Source organism: Macrobrachium nipponense, chromosome 16, assembly GCF_015104395.2.
Source record: "Macrobrachium nipponense isolate FS-2020 chromosome 16, ASM1510439v2, whole genome shotgun sequence".
NCBI classification, from domain to species: Eukaryota; Metazoa; Arthropoda; class Malacostraca; order Decapoda; family Palaemonidae; genus Macrobrachium; species Macrobrachium nipponense.
In genome coordinates this window covers 55,678,973-55,700,893 of record NC_087209.1, presented here as the reverse complement: position 1 = coordinate 55,700,893, position 21,921 = coordinate 55,678,973, and the positions used below count along the sequence as shown (strand labels likewise).

The 21,921-nt window shown below is 37.1% G+C and overlaps 1 protein-coding gene across 1 annotated transcript in view; it reads left to right on the top strand.

Annotated features, from left to right (window-relative positions):
• LOC135195436 (uncharacterized) overlaps positions 1-13,121 on the top strand; it is a 34,055-nt gene extending 20,934 nt beyond the window's left edge. Inside the window, exons 5-9 of the mRNA XM_064221680.1 lie at positions 279-416; positions 657-732; positions 1,472-1,674; positions 7,993-8,124; positions 10,665-13,121. Coding sequence (XP_064077750.1) covers positions 279-416; positions 657-732; positions 1,472-1,674; positions 7,993-8,124; positions 10,665-10,670 — 555 coding nt within the window. The 3' untranslated portion in view covers positions 10,671-13,121. The remainder of the gene's footprint in view (positions 1-278; positions 417-656; positions 733-1,471; positions 1,675-7,992; positions 8,125-10,664) is intronic.
• Positions 13,122-21,921: the final 8,800 nt, after the last annotated feature.

Below are 21,921 nucleotides of genomic sequence, written 5' to 3'. Positions count from 1 at the left end.
TCTTTTTTTATTTTTTTAAGGATAAAAATATATGTAGGAAGATCAGATTTTAAAATTGACAGAGTTGAAATGCATTTGAATATTCTCAAATGAAACGATGCAAATGACTCGACAAGATCACAGACGTTCAGTAATGATCACTCCTCTCTGCACTATTGTTTGCACTATTGTTTTTATTGAAACTGAAGCACTGCCTATCGTTTTCATATTATCTCGTAGATCCTGGAGTAGTGCATTGCTAGAAAATAATGACTATTTCCTACCGTTCTGTTTTACAGAGTAGCAATAACAGTGGGGGTACTTCTGCCTCAAGTACACCGTCACAACGTTTTTATGCAGTATCATCATCATCATCAGTCTCTCGCGTTCTTATTTCAACTATGATCTATTTCGACTGCGCTGCTATCAGCGATGCCGTAAGTTATGAAATTCATTTGGAATAATGAAAATTCTTGGTTGTGGGTAGTGATTTCTTGTCATTTACGAAGAGAACTTTGGGATATGTAATGTTTGTTTAAACCTTTGAATTTGAGAAATTAGACTGGATCTTGAATTGTTTCAGAGCAGCCATTTGAAAACCCATAGCTATTGCGTCCATGCCTATTATGTTCCGCAGTTGGCCGTCCTTTAATTTGTCTTACTCTCTTTATCTATAGGGACTCTATCGACTGCAGTTAGACATACCTAATAGTAGCAACAACTGGCATCGTAATTATTCCATCATAATAGTAGGTAAGTGATTCACTTTCTGAATTAATGGCAAAGCTCTTAAATGAATTATGTAAAGGAAACGCGAACCTCTTTCACACATTTAGGTTCATTGTTTTCAGGTCTTCAATAGAATCAAATCAATATATCAATATGTGGCGTAGAACGGACAGTTCACCTAGTCTCTCATCTGCCTTGCCAGGATTACATAAGAAAAAGTGTATTTGCGGCCTTTAAAGAAAACTATACAGCATGCTAAGTTCAGTTTATCTTTTATTTCATTCATAAAATTCCCTCAGAAACATTTTTCTGATGCACGGACACTCTGAAAGTGGTTAAAGTGCTGTATTAGTTCCCATAATTTTTATGATAGAATATAAATCGTAACAGAATAAGACCACGTTAATTTAAGTCACATGAGCACCAGAGGACATTATTTATGAGACTTTCATAAATTTATGGAACACTATCTATGCCTAAAGCAGAAAAGGAAATTACATGTTACAAAATCGATGTATTTTCAGTGCACTTGTGATTATCAATTTATTTTAGCATTTGCATGGGATTGTTGTATCAGACAAATGTCATTAGCATATGATTCCATAGTTTTTGTAAGTAAACTAAATGGTATAAATTAAGACTGATAACATTTGTAATTTTCACAACTGTGTGTCCTTCACAGGACGGCTGATGAACTATTTTATGATCTACCAATTTTTCCAAAATATTCATAGTAAAGAAACAAAATCCAAATTTCCTGCAGATTGGAGTGGTGTTCCAGGGGTAAGCTGCATGTATGAAGATAATGAGATGGCCTACTTGCCTCGGATCTACCAATATGCTCTCTCAGCTCAGGTTCCTGTAGGAGGCAGCGTTATCCTACCTTGTGGCTACCAAGGACTTCTAACAGATGTGGCTTGGTATCGTAACAGAACGTTGATCTTGTCTGATGACATCAACCACGAGGTGAGTTTGTTGCTTACAGTAAAGAGTATCAGTTACTGTTGAAAACATGCAATGAAAAATATTTCCTTGTAATACCTTTACTCTAGTAGCTACATCCTGTTAGTAAGGTTTTTATACATAACCTATCGCTTTGATACCTGGGTACAGAACCCAGTCACAATGTGTTGAAGTGGAAACAAAAGCATATGATTCATGAAAGCAAGAAATTTTCACTGAATGACAGAAATGTATGTGATAGAGCAGGATAGTCAACGGATAGTCAACGGCTCTAGTTTCTTCTTCTTCTTCTTCTTTACCTAAAGGGCAAAAGGGGATATTGTGATATTTTGGGTGTATCATGTACATCTGATGTCAAATAAAAATGGTTGAATTGGACTCGTACCAAAGGCAAACTATGTAGTGAAGACCATGTTTCAATGGTCAGTGTAACTTACAGACTATTAGTCTGATTTTTTAAATTTGAGGCACATGTAACCACAAACACACACACACACACACACACACACACACACACACACACACACACACACATATATATATATATATATATATATATATAATATATATATATATATATATATATATATATATAAAATACAAGTGAATGTTTGTATATTTGTTTGGCTACTATAGAAATCCAAACCGCTTGACAGACCCCAACACAATTTTGCACATGGGCTTAATGTCACCCTAGAAAAGTTTATAACTCAAAATCAAACCCCTACCCCGTGACAGATATACAAACACAGACAAAACACATGAAATTTTCGTTTTTACGTCACCTTTTCCATCAGTGCTTTAGAGTTTTTTTTTATCAGAATTTACGTGAACTTTGATTATGATTTACAATTTATTTTAATTTTGTGCTAAATAAAAAAAAATTAAGGAAAAACATCAACATTGAAAACCTATTTCGGTTTAAATGACGTTTGGAATTAATTATCGGCAACTGAGTTGTGAGGAGCAAGAGACACTGACAAAATGGTTGCCAGTTAACCATATATACAGGCCTTCCCGGGTCTACAGCTCATTGTCAATTTGATCCAAGAACAAAGCAACGTTTTTCATACAATATGCATGAAATATCGAACCATCAACTGAATGCGGTGATTCACATACTTTTATTTGAAATGGACACCTGGTAACTACATCAACCTTGAACTGCAAGACTGGAAGAGTAACTACCAGTCAATTCGCATCTATTGCTACATTCCCGTAATTTAGGAAAATATGATGTTTGTTTATGATTTTATTTGAATGACATATATTCATTTCTACAATTTACCAACGTGTATTTATTCAAAACGATAAATAACCGTTTGCCTTGTATACCTCCGCGAATAGGTGCTCACCAAATTATATCAACCTGTACGGGTTGGTTGCTATAATAGCCATACGATCAATGTAACCTTATACTAAATGCTACGTTCATAAATTCGATGTTATTGTAAGTTAATGAGTTGATATTTATTATGCTACGTTACAAACGTCCCGAAAACCAATATAAAGCATATGTATCACGAGTTGAAGTTAGCCCTTTTGGAAAATATTTTGCAACTTATTTTTTCTTAATTTTTTTTATTTAGCACAAAATTAAAATAAATTGCCTTTCTTATGATATATAATTCATTACTATTTGTGTTAGCTGTGATACGACAAAGGGCAGTGAAACAAAGGCAACATGTAAGAACGAGTGCAGGTTATAAGTGCAAAAATCCCAATAAAAAGAAAAAAAATAGGTACATGAAATAAATAATTGGTTTTATATACATGATGGGAAAATTCAATGTTTTTCGTTTCCAATAAATTCCACTAGTTGATGAGGAGGTCGAGGACTATCTGCTGCAGCAATTCACTTAGTAACAGGAAAGAAGCAAAAAGGTGTAACAGAGTCTAGTCTAAATATTTCTAATAAAAAAAGAAGTATATTCGCATTCAATATTAATGAATGGGTTGAAACTGAGAGAGAAAGTAATGGAATGAGAAAGAGTGGGAGAGAGGGACAGTTTATAGGTTGTTATTCAGAGTTTTACCAGACAGTGCCGGATTGGTTAGTTTGGTATATATATATATTATATAATATATATAGATATATAATTATATATTATATATATATATTATATGTGTGTGTGTGTGTATGTATGTATGTATGTATGTAATGTACATATATATATATATTTATATATATATATATGTATATTTATATTATATATATATCTATTATATAATATATATATATATAATATATATAGATAATATATATATATATATATATATATATCTGTGTGTGTGTATTGTGTGTGTGTGTTTGTGGTGTGTGTGTGTGCGCGCGCGTGTGTGTGTATGAGTGTGTGTGAAGAACTGTAACTTTATACCCTTTTTTCCTTATTTTTTACACTGTACAATACTGTAAACAAAATAAAAACCCAATACTTTCTATCACTCTATGGGACCTGCGAGCAATGATGAAACTGCTTATGCGGTATTGAGTGGGAAAACTTCGAAGGAAGGTTTACAAGTCCTCCCCATCCTCTCCCTACTCTCTCTCCTGCTCCTCCAGGAGGTCATAAAGTTGTGAACTAGATGGAGGGGGCACTAAGGTATGTAGAGTCTCTTCAAGAGGTAGTAGAGAAACATCAGATTCCTGGCTACAAGAGCCTGATACATCAGCAAAGATTGCTGAAGTGTTTGCACGTGTTTCTGAGTTAAGTGAAGAAGTAGACGGCATTGGGCTTGGGTCTATAGGGTTAGGGCTCTTATGGAGTTGTTAAGTGTACTCTGACGATAATAATTATTGTTCTAGTCACCAGTTGCTAAATTTTTCAAGTTTATTTAGCCAATGCCAATGACCTGGCTAAACAGCTGTGGTTGATGTTGGGCTCTAGCAAAGATTGATGAAGGCATCAAAGATTTTCTGCATCACGTTATAGGTCGGGATTGGGTATGCATTAAAATTGTCCTCAGTGTTGTTATTATCTGGGACTTCCTCCTCCATCTCATCAGTGGCAACTGTAGAAGCTATCTCCTTATCAGACATCAGATGGAAGGCAGAATTTCTACTATCATCATCTTATACGTCATCCTTGGGCATGCACATCATCGTCTTGTTCTGCTGGCTGTAAACAATAGTTGTAAAAATCTCATAGTACAATCATGCCTTCTTCCCTCCTCAGTATACAGTTCCACGTATGCTCCAAGCTCTGCATGGTGATATCAGCCCTACTGAACATCTGTAATGTAGATGGCAGACTTCAGCAAATATTATTGAAGATTATCTTCCTCATCCTTTAACACCAGCATCATCTCCATCAGCAGCTTTCTTCAGTATATCGGTTTTTGTTTTAGTTGTAACACCGTGGCCCAACAGTTGTATGAGAGCAGTCATATTTCAAGGTTACAACATAACCTAAATATGACCTTCATCACCGACAATCTGGGTTTCAATAGCAATGTGCAGGCATATTGTCGATGAGAAGCAAAGCCTTTACCTGATATCTAGCAATGTCAAGGTCGTGTATCTGATGATGAATAGCCTGCTTACAATGATGGCTACCGGAAACATTTGCATATATTAAAGCAGGCACATTCTGCTAGAAACCTATCTGTCAGGTAAATTCTTTTCCTTCTTATCAACGAAGGCGTTGATGTACAAAGAGGAATAGAAGAGACCGATTTCATCACATTGTACATTTGACTCAAAACAAGGCCTTTCTTTGTCATCAAGCCTTCTAATGTCAGCTCAAATTCTTCTATTTCCTCTGGAGAAGCATCCAGGGCTTTACCATCATTCATTTTGTTGGAAAGCCCATGTAGGATTTTGGAACTTGTGCCTGCAAGTCTTCTTCCCAAGGTCAGATGACTACTTTAGTCTGTCCTTGGCAATTTTGATGTCCAGCTGGGTAGACCTTACTATTGTGTATCCACCCATGATAAGGGTCAAGAACCTGCCAGCCTCAATCCTCTCACCAATTTCCATATTCATCTGAAGTGTCTGTACCTTCCTGGCCCTCTTAGGAAGTGGTGCGGTAATGCACTTAATACAAAGTACCACACACAGTTAAAACAGCACCTTCAATGTTGCAGGAACACCCATAAAAGCCATAAAATCAATGGGATGCATCACAACACAAGGCCCCACACAGCAAGTGTTGAATATCATATCATAAAAAAAAAAAGATGCACAGCTGGACAAAGCAGCCAGAGTGTGCCTTATAACAAGAGCGTTGGTACCTTTGCGACCTGCTAATGAGGGAAGGAAACTCTGACGTCATAGTCATGATGCATCTGTATCAGACACTCAAGGGCAATAAGAAAATGATGTTGCATAGCATTGTTGCTTTTGAACTGGCAACAGTCACAAAGGCTCCCAAAGCACACAAGTGCTCTCCCAGCACACAACTTCTATGGTGTTTCATGACTCACCTTTATCAGCCATCGAAACATTATCAATAAAATGACATTTGATGACTTTTTTAGCATTTTTTAAGCCAACAACAGCTGTAAAAGCACCAAAGCAGATGAGGTCACTCCCATTCCTCCCAGATCACCTCTCCTACCTATAACCCCACCCTTTCCAAAATGCAATTATCCATCCCTCACAATACCTCTTTCTCGGTGTGTTATATCACCTGTTAACTGATATCATACTTTTTCTGCATGCACAGCATTGCAAACCAAATGGATTTCTGAGAGGCTTTAGTTGCGTGTGGTAATGTTAAGTCATGGATAGCATATATGTGGATAATGAAGGAAATATATATCTATATATATCATATATATATATATATATTTCTTATATCATATATATAGATATATATATATATATATATATATTCTGTGTGGTGTGTGTGTGTGTATTCGTGTGTAGCTGTATATGTATATGTATAATAGTGCTGACAGCATCCACAATTACAGAATTTTATGATTATGAAATATAAGTTAGAATAGGTAGGCTGGAGAGTGACCGGCTCAGTGTAAAAACAGTTTTGCAACGAGTGTTATGAGTTCATGGCAGTTAAATTATTTTATGGCCGAAAATGCAGTAGACCTACCTACATATATGTCACACCCGCAATCATTCTGTTAATTATAACAAGCAATCTTAACAGTTCGAAAACAATAGGCATTTACTTTGAATTTACCATCTCAATTCCGAGAGCAATTGCGCACAATCTTTAAATACTTATGAACATACATCTAAATGTATTTTTTACTTTTTGGTGTTATTTTTTGGCAATAAACTGTTACTTAAAATATTCAAAGTTTTTTTTTTTTTTTTTTTTACTATTTCACACTTGTAAACTTTTGGCAAAATGTCTGTCTATCAAATGTCCCTCCGGCCAAATGTCCATCGGTTACTAAAGCGCTGACTAGGGATAGTGAAGAAAAACTGCAGAAGTAGCAGGAGAGATTGAAATTGTTTGAAAGAAAATCAAACTAACAGGGTGTAGGATGGTTGAATGTGTGTGATGTCTGTTGCCAAAAGGCAGCGTGGTTAGCACCAATGCTGTCCGCGTGTCTGCACTTCTCTTGCAGTCACACCTCTGTACTGACAGGGCATGTAAGTAAACACTGGAGTCTTCCACGGGTTCTCTTCTGCCTCCAACGAAGGAACGGATGAGCTAACTCTCTTCTGTGGAAGTGACTTACAAATGTTGAATGTGAATGTAAGAAAGTGAAAGGTGAACTGCTTGTATAATATGTCAAAAGATAATTTGATAGGATGAGAAATAAGGAAACGTGAAGAAAAAGCCAAAAGGGTAGTGTGGGTGAAAGAATGGACTAGAGTATTTTGAGATCGTTCAATCCTGTGCAAAGAATGGATGGTGACAGAGTGGTGCAGAGTGTAAAATTCAGAAGTGTTGGGGGGAAAAGATAAATAAGGTTGGATAGATGGTGTGAAAAAGGTGTCAGATTGGAAGGATCTTATAAATTCAAGAAGCGAGAGAATGCGCCCAAGGCAGGAGGAAATGATGCTGTATTTTGTAGGTCCAATGAGCCATCTTTGTAGACGTATCAATCGGTTCTTTTTGTGGAGGTTGCACTGCAAAAAGGGCTTCGTCCATGATTCAGCAGGAAAGGTACGTGACATTTGTTTCCTTTTTTCTAGAGCCACTATATGTAATATATATATATAATATCTATATATATAGATATATACTATATATATATATATAATAATATATATGTGTGTGTGTGTGTGTGAGAGAGAGAGGGAGAGAGAGCGAGAGAGAGAGAGAGAGAGAGGGATTATTGGTGAAATTATCATTATTATACATAGTGCTTGTAACGCTTCTTACTTGGGGTCCCCGTTCACAGATAAGACCCGGTGGTGATCTATTGATCCAGCAGGCAAGTGCATCGCCAACTCCCGTCCGCTACGCCTGCTGGGTAGGGAGTACAGCATACGCCAGTCTCACGGATGTTATATACACGGATGTTTACGTTCAGGTACGATATCTGTTAATCTCATGGAAGGAATTCGAATATTCACTACAAGCATTTTATCATTTCTTCATTTCAGAACATCACATTCATGCTTCATTACAGAAATAATACAATTATTTTCCTTATAACCTATTAAAGTTTGGGTAACGTATAAAAATATTTAATGCATCCTATTTTAAATTATGATCATTTCGTGCCTTGAAAACTCAGGAGACGAAATCGTCGTAACCAGTTAGTGAGTAACTTGAAGAGAACAAAGACACAGCATCCATAGAAGCAATTCTCCCAGTTTTTTACGCTTGTATGATGACATTTCAGAGTGTTTGCTGATATCGTTCTCCCTTTTCCAAGCCACCACCCATCCTCCCTCCCCCAAAAGTAATGGATGATTCTTTTTATCCTTATAGCGTTACCTAACTCAACAGCACAGCGTTCTAGTCTTTTCAGCAGACCTATTCCATCCACCGGATGTCTTTACATGACCTAATGAAGACATACGGGACCCAAACCATAATTGATATGGATAGTGTTTTCAGTTTTCTTCTTTTCATTAATGGTCTTTTCACTCTCGTACGATAATCGCCTTTGGTTCAAAACCCAAGTAACTTCCTGAAACAAATAATACCGCCTCCGTTCAGACAAGAACACCAAAGACTAAAGCAGAACGGACAGGAATTAGTATTGCAGCTTTCAGTAACATTTCCGGGATGAGTAACGAAAATGTTGATCTATTTAGAACTATAATAAAGAAAACTCTGGGCAAATGCCCTAACTTCCAACCCGTTCCACAGGTCCCCTAACATCGGGAAACTTTGTGTTGTTATTATTATTATAGATAATGTTATTATTATTATTATTGATAATAATAAGTCGAAATATCTACGTGGCAAATTTCCACCGAATAGAATTCCCCATATGAGTAAGAGAGAGAGAGAGAGAGAGAAGAGAGAGAGGAGAGAGAGAGAGAGAGAGAGAGAGAGGGAGGTCTTTTTCTAAAATTATTGTTCTGTGAGCGATGAATATTCATGACAGAACGACTCCGGGAGAGAAATTGCCCACATCTAAAACATAGGAGGTCTGCATGGATTTTGAAAAACGGATCTTGATGGAACGTAAACAAATATATAACCCCTTGCCCCTCCCCACCCCTGCCCCAACACCCCAACACCACAACCACCACCATCGATTGTTTGATCGCAATAAAAAATGAGCGATATTTGCCAAACGAACTACGATAATTTTTTAAAGATATACTATAAAAGTTAATCATCTTGAATGAATGGCCCAAAGAAATCCTTTACTGAGAGAATTTGTCGAAAAATCATTCAACCGTTAGTGGAAATCATTAAGCCATTTTACTCGCACCGTTTAATAAAGAACAATCTCTAAGAGACTTCCTAGAATGGCTGCCACTCCTTCCTAGAATTACTGTGCAATATTGAGAGCACTATTCCCGTCAAGGCGTGCATGTTTTTTTTTTTAATGTTCGTCAGTAGCTCCCTGATCTTGAACAGACGGGTTTTGACAAACACTTGTAATTAAGGTCCTGAACCATGCATTCTCTCTCTCTCTCTCTCTCTCTCTCTCTCTCTCTCTCTCCATAAGGCTTTGAAAATTACAAGTATACCAAAAAAATTCAAGTAGAACACAGAATATAAAGTCTTTCATTTTAACCGGCCGCTCCCCCCTTCCCCTTTTTTTCTAATGATTGGTCTAGAAAAACTACTATATTTATGCATGTTTGTTAATGTCAGTGGACATAATATGTTACAATATTTCTCTGATCATCAATCTGGAGTCCACAAACAAGACTTAAATGTAATAGGTTACCAATATATTTTCATTCTTTTGTCTATAAATTTTCGTTTAGTAGTAAGAAAACTCGTGTCAGATATTTGATGATAACTGCAGTTTATACTACTTGGTTTTCCTCAACTATTACACTCAATGGCTGACCTGAATAATTATTGGGCAGTGCTCTTTAAACGTTGGTTTTCTTTCTTGAGCTGAAAGTTCTTTTCCTTACTCTCCCTTGTCAGGATATCAACGGATGCGTCCTTTACAAAGAAATCTCTGCTTATCTTTCCTTTTCAGACATTATTTCTTAGACCCGCTTACAGTGGTTCTATTCTGTATGATTTTGTAGCAAATACTAGTTAGGGTGGACAGAATATTTGGAAACTGAAAAATGTATTCCTATCCTAAGTTTGAGACGACATTTGCCGAAGAATAGTTGAATATCCAACACAGTTTCGAATTACTGACGCATGAGAAGTGAAGAGAAGTATTTTACTAAACAACTCTGCAAAGCAGCTTTGAAACAAGAGCTTTCCTTGATGCTGACATTTTGTGATTCTTTTTTTATAACAAGACTTTGTTTCATTCTTAATTTTCGAGCTATTTGAGTTTCCCAACTTATGTCATCTGTAAAAGATTATCAGCAACAAATTTTATAGGTTTGAGCAGACATGTGATAGAAAACGTTTATAGTTTCCTCAAATCTAGAATAATGCCAAAAATGCGTTTATTTTCTCTCATTCCAGGAATAACCTTCTGCCCAGGATGACTCTGACTTCCACTTTCTGGAGCTGACAGGAACATTTGGAAGACCCTCCAGGATCACGCACGTCGATTTGGCAGGATATTAATTCATGTCTGATTAATGTCACTCTCCTCCCTGTTGCTCTTTGCACTTCATCAGAACCGAAAGCTTGAGATCTTAGGAAGTCTACTAGAGAAACGATGGCTATAGATGAAAGAAAGCTGCAATTGCTGGCGTTTTTCTTGGCTGGGAAACCCCCGCCACCTCTCCCCCTCCCCTTTTTTATTTATTCTGTTTTATTTTATTTATCTATTATTATTTTCTTTCTTCTTTGAAAACTGTCACTGCATTGGACATTACCCAACGTTTCTTGACACATTTCTTGAATTCACTTCGATATTTTTCTGATTTCATATAACCTGAGATTTCTTCGTTTATTCAGTTTTGAATACGCTATATCGTTGGAGAAAGCACAGCTGAAACAAGGGAAAAATATAGAAGACTCAGACAATTTGGTTCTGCTAATACAATAGTTATTGAGCTTTTGATTAAATTCATAGAGTTCTCGTGTTATATATAATCTGTTTCCCTTGTTTTGTAGAGCCCAGAGGTACACAACAGGCTTCTTGTCTCCTTTGATACGTCACCACACTTACGGTTCCGGGCCCTTGGGCTTTATCTAAACCTACAGCCAAAGTTTGTGCCGGCTTTATCTTAATTTATGGTGTGTTCATTTGAGCCTCTTGCTCTTATATCTGTACTTTTCTTTTTTTGGCTTTTCTTCGTTTCTTTTGAAAATAAGGTAAAATTATGTTATTCGCTATTTTCAGTCTTTTATATTTCCTTTTTGCAAAGTTAGAAATGAAATATTAACAAACTGCATCAAAATGATAACGATTATAGGCTGAGAGGATAATCCTAGTAGGGTCGTATTATAATTCTGATGTGGCGGTACAGGGATTTTGACTCAGTGGTTTCCAGGTGACATGATAAACTCCCAAAAGTTCCACAAACTTTCTGTGTGCGCCTAGGTTTGTGTTTTCTTTTGAGAAGTCGATTTTTACGGCATCATGCAAATAAAAGTATGATGAAATATTATACTTCGGTACCTGAAGAGCGTATGGTAGTCGCCTTTGTTACTTTTATTTAAGGCTCAAAGCCATTTCTTCCTTTTATCACAAAAGAGATAGAAGTTACATCCTGGAGCAATTTGATTTCATGCACGATATCGACATACTTTTTATGATTTGTCATATTGCATTTCTTTCGTTCCTCTCCGATGGAACAGTTTCTTTACCCTAACTGAGACGTTTATTTATCTCCGTGATGATTCTCAGGGACATTTTGAGCACTCAACGACCGTTATGTAGCTCGGTAAGTAGTATAATTTAGCTTTTTATTATTATTATTATTATTATTATTATTATTATTATTATTATTATTATTATTATTATTATTATTATTGAAAGATATTTCTGCATCAGCTGCAGTCAACTTGTAAAGAGTGTTCTTTATCTTCCTAATAACAGTTTTCTCTCTGGCGAGTAACTCGCCGATGTGATTCATCAGAGGAGTCAATTGCAGGGATATTTTGCGCTAATTCATTATAGAAAGTAAGTACAATGTAGAGTGCACCGCCCGTAGAGTTTATACAATATTTTGCAGACATAAATCAATATTGGGAGTAGTTGATGAGCAGTGGCTTGAGAGGAACTTTCTCCAGCCAATAGGAGGATAGCACTGCGCAACCGACCAATGAGAATTCAGCATACGGTTGACCCCATGCTGACCTACCACTAGTATATATTGAGTAGATCCCGACGACATCTTGCTTTGTATCTATAAATAATAGTGTGCATAACCCTACGGGCTTTGCACTCAATATTTGACTTACTTTCTATAATAAATTAATGCAAACTATCCCTGAAATTGACTCCTCTGAAGAATCACATTGGCGCGATACTCGTCAGTTGTAGTGACAGAAAGAAAACTGTTATTGATGCAACACTATCTTTCAGAAATACCTTTTTGAAAGAGGGTCTCGTTTCAATAGGTTATTATTATTATTATTATTATTATTATTATTATTATTATTATTATTATTATTATTATTATTATTATTATTATATCGGAGTTAGGAAAGGAATTCAAGAGCAAAGATATATATAATTTTCTTCTTAATACATTCACATTGCATTTACAGACAGCACGCAAAACAGGCTAAAAAATGCACAGGGTTGAAGTATTGAGATATAAAAGATATGATATTTAGAGTCAGTTACTGGTAAATCATTTTCCTTCTAAAGTAGTGACCTGTATTTGTAAAGTAATTTGATTTTCAATTTGTCAAGGCCTCGAATAATCTTACTAATAAGCTAATATTACCTATGATACTGAAATTTAATTTCTTCAATTATACTACAAACTCTCCAGAGCAATATTAGAATGACACATGCTCTCTCTCCTCTCTCTCTCGCTCTCTCTCTCTCTCTCTCTCTCTCTATATATATATATATATATATATATATATATATATATATATATATATATATATATATATATATATATATATTTATATATATATATAATATATATTTATATATATATATATATATATATATATATATTATATATTCACAGCATAAATGTTGTCTTTTGTTATTGCATAAAAACTACTGGTTACGATTACTTTTAATAAAACTAGTTACACTAACAACCTGTAATAACTGAAAACCATAAAATTTCTTTGGCAATATTTGAAAGAGAATTAATCAAATTAGGTTTGCTGTTATAACCAATCAAGTTTATTCCTTCACAGAAAATGTAATAGAATTATTGACAAATTATTCATAACTGAGACGATCGAATAGTGTTTTTCAAAATATTAAGCTTACCAATTAAATCAAGTTTAGGACATCCTTCAGATAAGGTGTAGTTTGGAAAACTGTCGGACTGAATGATGGTTTAGAATGAAAGCGATATGAAACATCGTCATGGCCACTGAAGCATTACGTTTCTGTACTTTTATTTAATTTTAGTAATGTAAGTGAATTTAGTCATGAGGAATGTTAAAATTACCTGCGTTAGTTCATTCTGATCATGAGTGGAGAATACGATCTCTCTCTTTCTCTCTCTCTCTGCAATATTATACATACGTGCATCGTTTCAAGGTGTATTGAAAAGAGGGTCCACGCTATGCGCCTACATCGTCCGATATCCGGTTGTCCTCTAAAATACAAAGAGCTCTACGTGATTCACCGTTCTGTGCATTTCTGTCTTCTCGAAAGGGATATATACTTTTTTTTTTTTTTTCTATACTGCTTTTTTTTTTAACTGATGATAAGATTATGAGCGTTTCCTTTTTCCTGAGCCTGGAGGTTTGATATTGTGAGTGGGTAAAAATGAAAGGTTTCTGAAAAGGTTCTCTTGTTATTTGCAAATATACTGAGCGAAGCAATTTGGTTTTCATTATCATTTGTATCAATACTGTTATTATTGTTTTGTAGACAACCATGTGCGGGCAAGAGTTCTCGCTCAAGGAAGCAGGCCGTCACGAATGATTACTGATTGATGCTACTTAAGGTCTTATAAATATATGTACTCTGACTATTTAGAGGACCTTGGTGCTACTTGAAAAACGTCTGACCTGGCTGCGCTACCATACTCACTCGAGGCTGGATAGATCAACTAGACAATATAGTGGTGCTGCCAGGTGTATGGTTGCCCGACGTTTATTTTTTATCTGATTTTTTCTTTTTTATCGTAAGTCATATGTGCCATAAGTAGACAAGAGGCTGCACGAGGTTTTCCTATACATAAGTTAGTAGACCACTCGTGACAGACTTCGGGGTGTTTTTCCTGTCCCTCACCCAGGGCAATGTTTTCAGCATTCCCTTACATTAGTTAGTACTTGTTTATAGAACTGAATTGTACTTAAGGTAATGGTTGATATCCATTAATTTAAAATAATAACACACAAGAAAACATGAAAACAAAAAGTACGAAATTACCTGTCCAAAAATATAAAATACGAGAAACGTATTTGGAACTTAATTAAAGTTGATAGTTCAAATAATATATCAATAAGAACAACACAGAAACAAAATCTGTAAACATTATTGATACAAAGAGAGTGCTCCAAGAATCCAATGTCTGTATTTCTGACCCTCTTAGACTTAGAATAATTATAAAAGGTGCAGTAGTGACATGTGCAAGTTGTGACAAAATGAGTTATTGCAAGCAAAGAACATTGTCATTGAAAACAATAAGAAATGTGGAGATGAAGTAAACAAAATTGTAAAAGTTTAAAGCACCAGCTTACTTCCTGGTTTGGTGAACCTTTTCATGCATTGTATATTTTACATAGTAAACATTCACAGATATGAAATACGAATAATCATAAGTGATGTAAGGATGGTTCATCCCATAGATATCAGAGCATGATATGATATACCTCAGCACTTTGCCTATTTTGATGGCATGCTATACTATATATGCTTTTCCCTTGCATATATTAGTGGTAATTTTGGTTCGCATTGCGAACATCAATGGGTGATGATCTCTCTCTCTCTCTCTGACTCTTTCTTCCTCAGTTGAACTGCGAAGATATTCTCTGAACTCGATATTCATATTCTTGCGTGGGTAGAGGGTAAGTCGTGGAAACACAGAGTAGCAAAATATACTGTATTGTTCAAAAGATTACATCTTGAGATAGCTTGCAGAGAAGTGCTTTTGAATGTGTGTATGAGACAAGAGCTGGAGAGGAAGTCTGAGTTACAATTCATTTACAAATCATAGGCGAACAAACCTAATCAAAAGATACAGGTATACGAACGAACATACTTATCTAGGTTAAAACACATCATCATTCAAGTTCTCGTGAGAGCCGAAGTCGGTTCCCATAATGTAGGTTGTTGATGTTTTTCATGCATTTGCTCACACAAATCCTGGACTGTGGTTTTTGGGCAGACTTTCCTGTTTAACCCCTGACCTGATGACGTTATATGTATTGCTTCTAAGGAATGTTCCCACATTACTTTTATCATGTAATATTCATTACACATAGACATCACTTATGTTTTATTTCTGTTAATATTTACAAATTTTGGAATGTCATCTCCAAACAGTTTTCTTATTATGAGAAATCCAATGATCCATTCAAAGAAAAGGACAGCAAATCAAACCACAGATGGGTGCGAGGCTTGATAAAGTAGATCACTTCCCAGGAAAAAAATCCTCGCTCGTACTGCAAACGACCTGAATGGAAGGGCCACGCAAATACCATGTGTATCAAACATAATTTTAACTTGTGTCTAAATAAATGAAAAGGCTTTGTCCTCCAATTCCATGCCTAAAAGTCTCTTTCTGATATAGAGGAGACAAAAATTAACTTTTTATGCTTGCGGTATAGAAGTGGATGAATTTTTTTCCTAATTGATTAGTATATCTTTTATTTTAATAGTGGGCGCCCGGACATAAGGGCAAGTGGTTGGGAGGTGATGAAGAATTGCCTCCCCTGAAATCCTGAAATGAAGAAAAGAGTATAATATATACGTATATATAATATGTATGTAGTATAATGCAAAAAAAAAGGTCTTATGGAAAATACCCTGGTGATGTGATGACCAAACGAAATCGGGACGTGTTTTATAATTTTGGAAACTGAATCAAATTGTGAAAAATGACTTTTAACACTTGTTTAGACCGTAGAAATCTAAAAACCAATGCAATACATTTTTTCAAGAAGGGAAGTATGTGTGGGTAATAAAGGCTTAATTTTTATGGGCACCTTTCTTAAACAGTAGGCTGCCCATTCACTAGGAAATCTGTATAACTATCATGACTGAACATACACAGCCCCACGCACACTGCAATGGAATATCAAACATTAGTATGCAACTATGCTTTGCCATACTTCTCGCGGTTGGGAGTGAAATAAACAATGAAAAGTTGAGAGGAGATACTCTCTTCTTGAATTTCTTGATTTCCGAGAAAACTGAGAGCATTGAAAAACCATAAAGGTCTGTAAATATCCTCGTTTCCAGCTCCAGATGTTTCACTGGCGACCACCTTTTTTCATTCCCTCCTGTAACCAGTCTGGAACGAATCTACTTTCTTGACCCCTTAGTTGCAGTTTTTTTTTCTATAGCACTCATCTTTGAAGTTTTTACTTTTGTACTCCTCGCTCTTAATCTTCTATAAGGGTAGAAATGATTAATAGAGTTAGATGAACTCGAGCCAAATCTCTGCTCTCGCTCAACTGAGCTTGTAAGATCAGCCGTTGCCGTACACACGTTCATCATGATGAACAAATTTCACGTTGGAGGGGAAAATATCAACCACGTTTATCATTCATCAGTCATGTTGGTCAACCTTTCAACACGCCATATATTCTCAAATTGTATGATCAAACAGCATGATGGACATAGCAGGTAGGTAGCGCTCGCAGGAACCCCATTGTCAAATTAAGTTTATTCATCGGATGTATTTAATCACTGCAAATTCCATATTCACTGTTTGATCTTCCGTATTGTAGTTTATTGAGCTATAGTTTAATACTCATCTGAAACTCGCGCCTCACCACTCTAGCGCCACCCAGTAGGACACCTTTGTAAGTTGTAATTAAAGGGAAGTTCAATAAATGAAACTCAATTTGCAACATGGGTTTGCATTAATCCCTGCTTTTACTATTGTGCTTACTAAATGGAGTTGCCCCCTGATACACTACAATAAATTTCGTGGCGACGAGTTTAATGCACGAATCTGCAAAGGGATGGCATCTGCACTGCCTATTCCAACTTTTAAGGAAGAGTGGACTAGCTACTTGGAATGGCTTCTGTGCTATTTCACAAGAAAGTTCATTTTTTGACTTGTGGTTTGCAGCCAAAACAGTATCAAGTACTGAAGGATTTAATATCGCCAGCTACGCCAATAAGTAAAAACTTTGATGAAGTTACAGCTTTACTTCGTAAACATTATTGTGGTAGTAAAAATCCACGAGTGGAACGTACAAGTTTCGTTAGGCACTAAGGAGAGATGACGAATCTCCAGTCATTTTCAATTCGAATGAAACATGCATCTCGTTTTTGTGAATTCGGTACGGCTTTCAATCAAATGCTTGTAGATCAGTTGATTGCTGGTGTCCATTTAAACTGCATTGCAAAAAAAATGCTTGAAGAAATTAATGGTTTAGCCTTATCATTTGCCAAGGCTTTGCAGATAGATGAGGAGGCTGAAGTGAACGAAAAGAACCCATTCAAGTATGCCAGTGGCAGTCGTTCGGTTTACGTTTTGCGGGAAATCGGCCGAATTCAGGTCAACGAAATGTTTCTAAAGCTGCAAATGCATGTAATAATTCCAAGAATATACAAAACTTTAATGTAAGTAGGCCTAGTGGTAAAAATGTCAGGGAAATGAAATGTTACCGATGTAATGACAGTAGACACTTAGCTAATAGATGCAAGTTCCCAGTGTAAGAAATGTCTTAGATAGATGCATATTACAGTTGCATGCAAAGATGGTAAAGTTTCGAAATTTCAGCATTCAGTTGAAGTAGACATAGGTGAAGATAAAAGTACGTATAGGCCTAGTCAAAACTAAATTAATTCTGCATGTAGTTTTATGCCTAACCATGATTTTATTATGCCTAAAGTTAATGATGAATTTTTAGTGGCATTTTGTCAGCCAAGGGGATAAGACTAATGCCTGTGAAGAGTAGGAAATTTTTCATTTATGTAAAGAAGGAATTTTTTATTTGAGTATGAATGTCAATAAATACCTTGTTAGTGTATCTATTAATGATACGAAAATAAAATTCGAACTGGATTGCACAGCTGCTGTCTCGTGTATAGGTGAAAATGTTTTTAAGAAATTTTGTGTACCAGGTGAAAAACGGTTTCCTGTCAATTTCCAGGTAAGGGTTGGGGAAATTACCTGAGCGGTTGAGGGAATGACCTTAGGGGTCGGGGGGGTTGGAAGGGGTTTGGGAATTGGAGGTTGGAGGAAAGGAAAGGATGAGGGGTTTGGGATATAATGACGAGGTTTGGGGTGTTCTGCAGGGGAAGGTTGAAGAGTTTGTGGTGGAGGTGGTCGATTCGTTCTTGGATCAATACGTGGTTCACATGGTGGTCGTCTTGGGGGCGATGGTTGTCGTTCTCGAGGTCTTGCTGGCGGTGGGGAAATGCCCTTCATCCTCCAGATTTTTTCCAGTCTGACAGGGCACCCCTTAAACCATGCATGATGTGACTGGTGGCAGTTTGGGCATCGGGCAACAGTGTGGCCCTTTGCTTTAAATTTGGCAAGGCAAATGTCAGTCTCATGCTTTTGGCTTCAAATACCGCAGACGTGCTGGGCCGTGCACTCCCTCCTGTGATGCCCAAACCTCTGGCACTTGAAACACCTGAGAGGTTCGGGGATAAAGGCTTCGGTCTTATAGCTTTCAAGGATCCCAAGGCTGATGAAGTCTGGAATTTTGCCTTTAAACGTAGCTTCGATTTTTTGAGTTTCTTCTTCAGTTCCATCTTTGTTCTTCACTTTGCAACGTGAAGCAGTCAATATGCCTGGTACTTCGAGAATTCGTTCAATAGTCACATATTTAGGGACTTTGCAAATCATTGCTTTCGATATCTTCTCAGCTGGGTCCAAAAGGAGGCATGAAGGATCGGTCTTCAGGAGGTCTGCCGACTGTTTGTCTTTCGGGGTAATAATAAATTCCCCTTTCAGATTCGGTCGGGCTTGGAGTTGTGCATTAGGGTATTTTTTCTCAAGTGCTAGGACGGCCGCATACGATGTCTGGTGTTCTTGGGATGTTGCTTTGAATCTAGGGAGTGCCTGAGTCGTCATGGTAGGTGCTGGAGGCGTCGAAGGTTTGGAAAGGTCAATGACACTGTTGAGGGCTTTTTTTCCTCTTCTTCTAGACTTTCTGGAAGCCCTGATCGTCGAGGTCGACCTGCTGGGAGCCGGGAGACGACGGCCGCTTTTCTGCCATCGTCTTAAATTCGACAAGGCGAGCTGCTCGAGATTATATAATGACCAATAGTATAGCGCAAGGATGACGTAACGTGTAACGTTGGTCCCCGTGGTCTGTCCGGCCCCTTTTATCCTCCCCAAAATGCGCGGCAACCTTCCATCCAATTGACCTAGAGAGACACCGTAACACGCCGCACGCCACGCAACATGTGTGTGCCATTTATTTATCGTGTATGAAGGCACCGTAAGGCCAGCCACACACGTGCAGTTTTAACTGACAGTTATAACTGTTAAGTTATAACTGTCAGTTAAAACTGCACGTGTGTGGGTATCTCAGTTGCTCATTTCGTCAGTTCAACAAAACTGTGCAGTTAAGCTGAGACAAATGCAATGTTCCATATTTTTAACTGAAAGGAGTAACTGAACTGAGCATGTGTGGGGATTCGTAACTGTACAGTTCTCAACTGCTCATTCCTACAGGTGGTAGCGGTGGGTGCAGTTTGTTGAGATGGCACGTAAACAAAATGAAGTGATTGTTGAATTCATTGAACTATCGATCTGAACCTTGCGCAAATAATTGAGAAAATCAATTGGTTCTTCACTTAATTCCTTAAATAATTTAATATCAGAACATTGATTTTGCCTTAGTGTAGCATTACAAAGAATACACCGAGAGCGGCAAGATCGTAATTCATGGTAAAAACTGAGGGATTGAACTGTGTGTGTGTGCATTTCATTTGTAACTGACGTCAGTTTAAACTGTGTCAGTTATAACTGAACAGTCATAACTGTCAGTTAAAACTGCACGTGTGTGGCCGGCTTAAGGGCACCACATGGCGCCATAACACTCCCGCACGTGAGGTACGAACCCGCACCACACCACACGTGGTGCGGCACCGCGCCACACCACTTACGGTTTCGTGCGACTTCATCACGACGCGCAGAAATTTGAAAAGTTTTAAAATCCTGGCGGTGCTGTGCAACTTGAATGGTCCGCGCCAGCCACTGCCAGCGACGTGGCGTGCTTTTGGTGCACTTCTGGTGCGCTTTCGTGCGGTTTCTTGCTGTCCCACGCCGTAACAGCCCGCAACACAGAAATGCGTAGGTGACTAGTGTAAACCTACCCTTACGTGTCGACTCTCGAGTCTCGAACGGTGCAATTTGAATTTAGTAGTAGTAGTAGTAGGCGCTAATTTTCTTTGAAGCGGCTCCCTTGCTCATTTTATTCCTTTTTTGTTTGTTTGTTTAAGCAAAATCTTTTTAAAGTCATACATATTCTACTATAAATTCTTTCCTATTTTTAATTTCCCCCTTCAGCAAATCTGCACTTGGGCACTTAGTTACATTTACGCGCTTATACACACTCGATCATAGAAAACCTCAAATTCGAGTGGTTACTGATAAGATAAAAACCAATTTGTTATTTCAGTCCACCAATTATCAGGGGTATTGCCATTATTTTAAAATAAAGGATTTCCATCATATGTGAGTGTTAAATGCGGCTGTTGGATGTTACACATTCAGGGAACGTTACTGCAACGTTGCAACCATGCTCTTAGTTTCTTAGTATGTTCATATATATATATAGTAAATTATACTCAATTTTGCAGAATCACCAGTGCCAATGCAAAGTGGAGGAAAAGAATGTACAGCACTGCAGCTGCTGGCCAAAGGACTTATCCTCTGGCCAGCAGCTGCAGTGCTGTAGGTATGCTTATTGGCTAATTGGCAAAGATTTCTTGTTTCAATTGTCCTCCGTTTTGCATTGGCGATTCTGCAAAATTTATACAATCTACTATATATATATATATATATATATATATATATATAATATATATCTATATATATATATATATATATATATATATATATATATATATATATATATATATATGAACATATTAAGAAACTAGGTTATGGCTACAACGTTGCAATAATGTTCCCTGATGTCAAACAACCACCAAGTACTTATAACCTGTTTGCAACGTTGCAAATACGTTCGGTGTTAGCTGAGAACGTTGCAGTAACGTTCTTTGAAAGTTAAACATCCACTAAACCTACTTGCAACCTGTTTGCAACGTTGCAAATACGTTCTGTGTTAGCTGGGAACTTGATGGGCTAAAACACATAACTTGAATGTTATTCTGGCCTCCACCAGGAGGCAAATTTCCCAAGTCTGGAAGAGTATAGGAATAGGGGAAAATCAGGTCCAATCAAAGCGAGTAGAGCTGATCCATGACGTCATAAGCCACGCCTTTTAGCTACACTCGGTCTCATACCCATTACTGCCA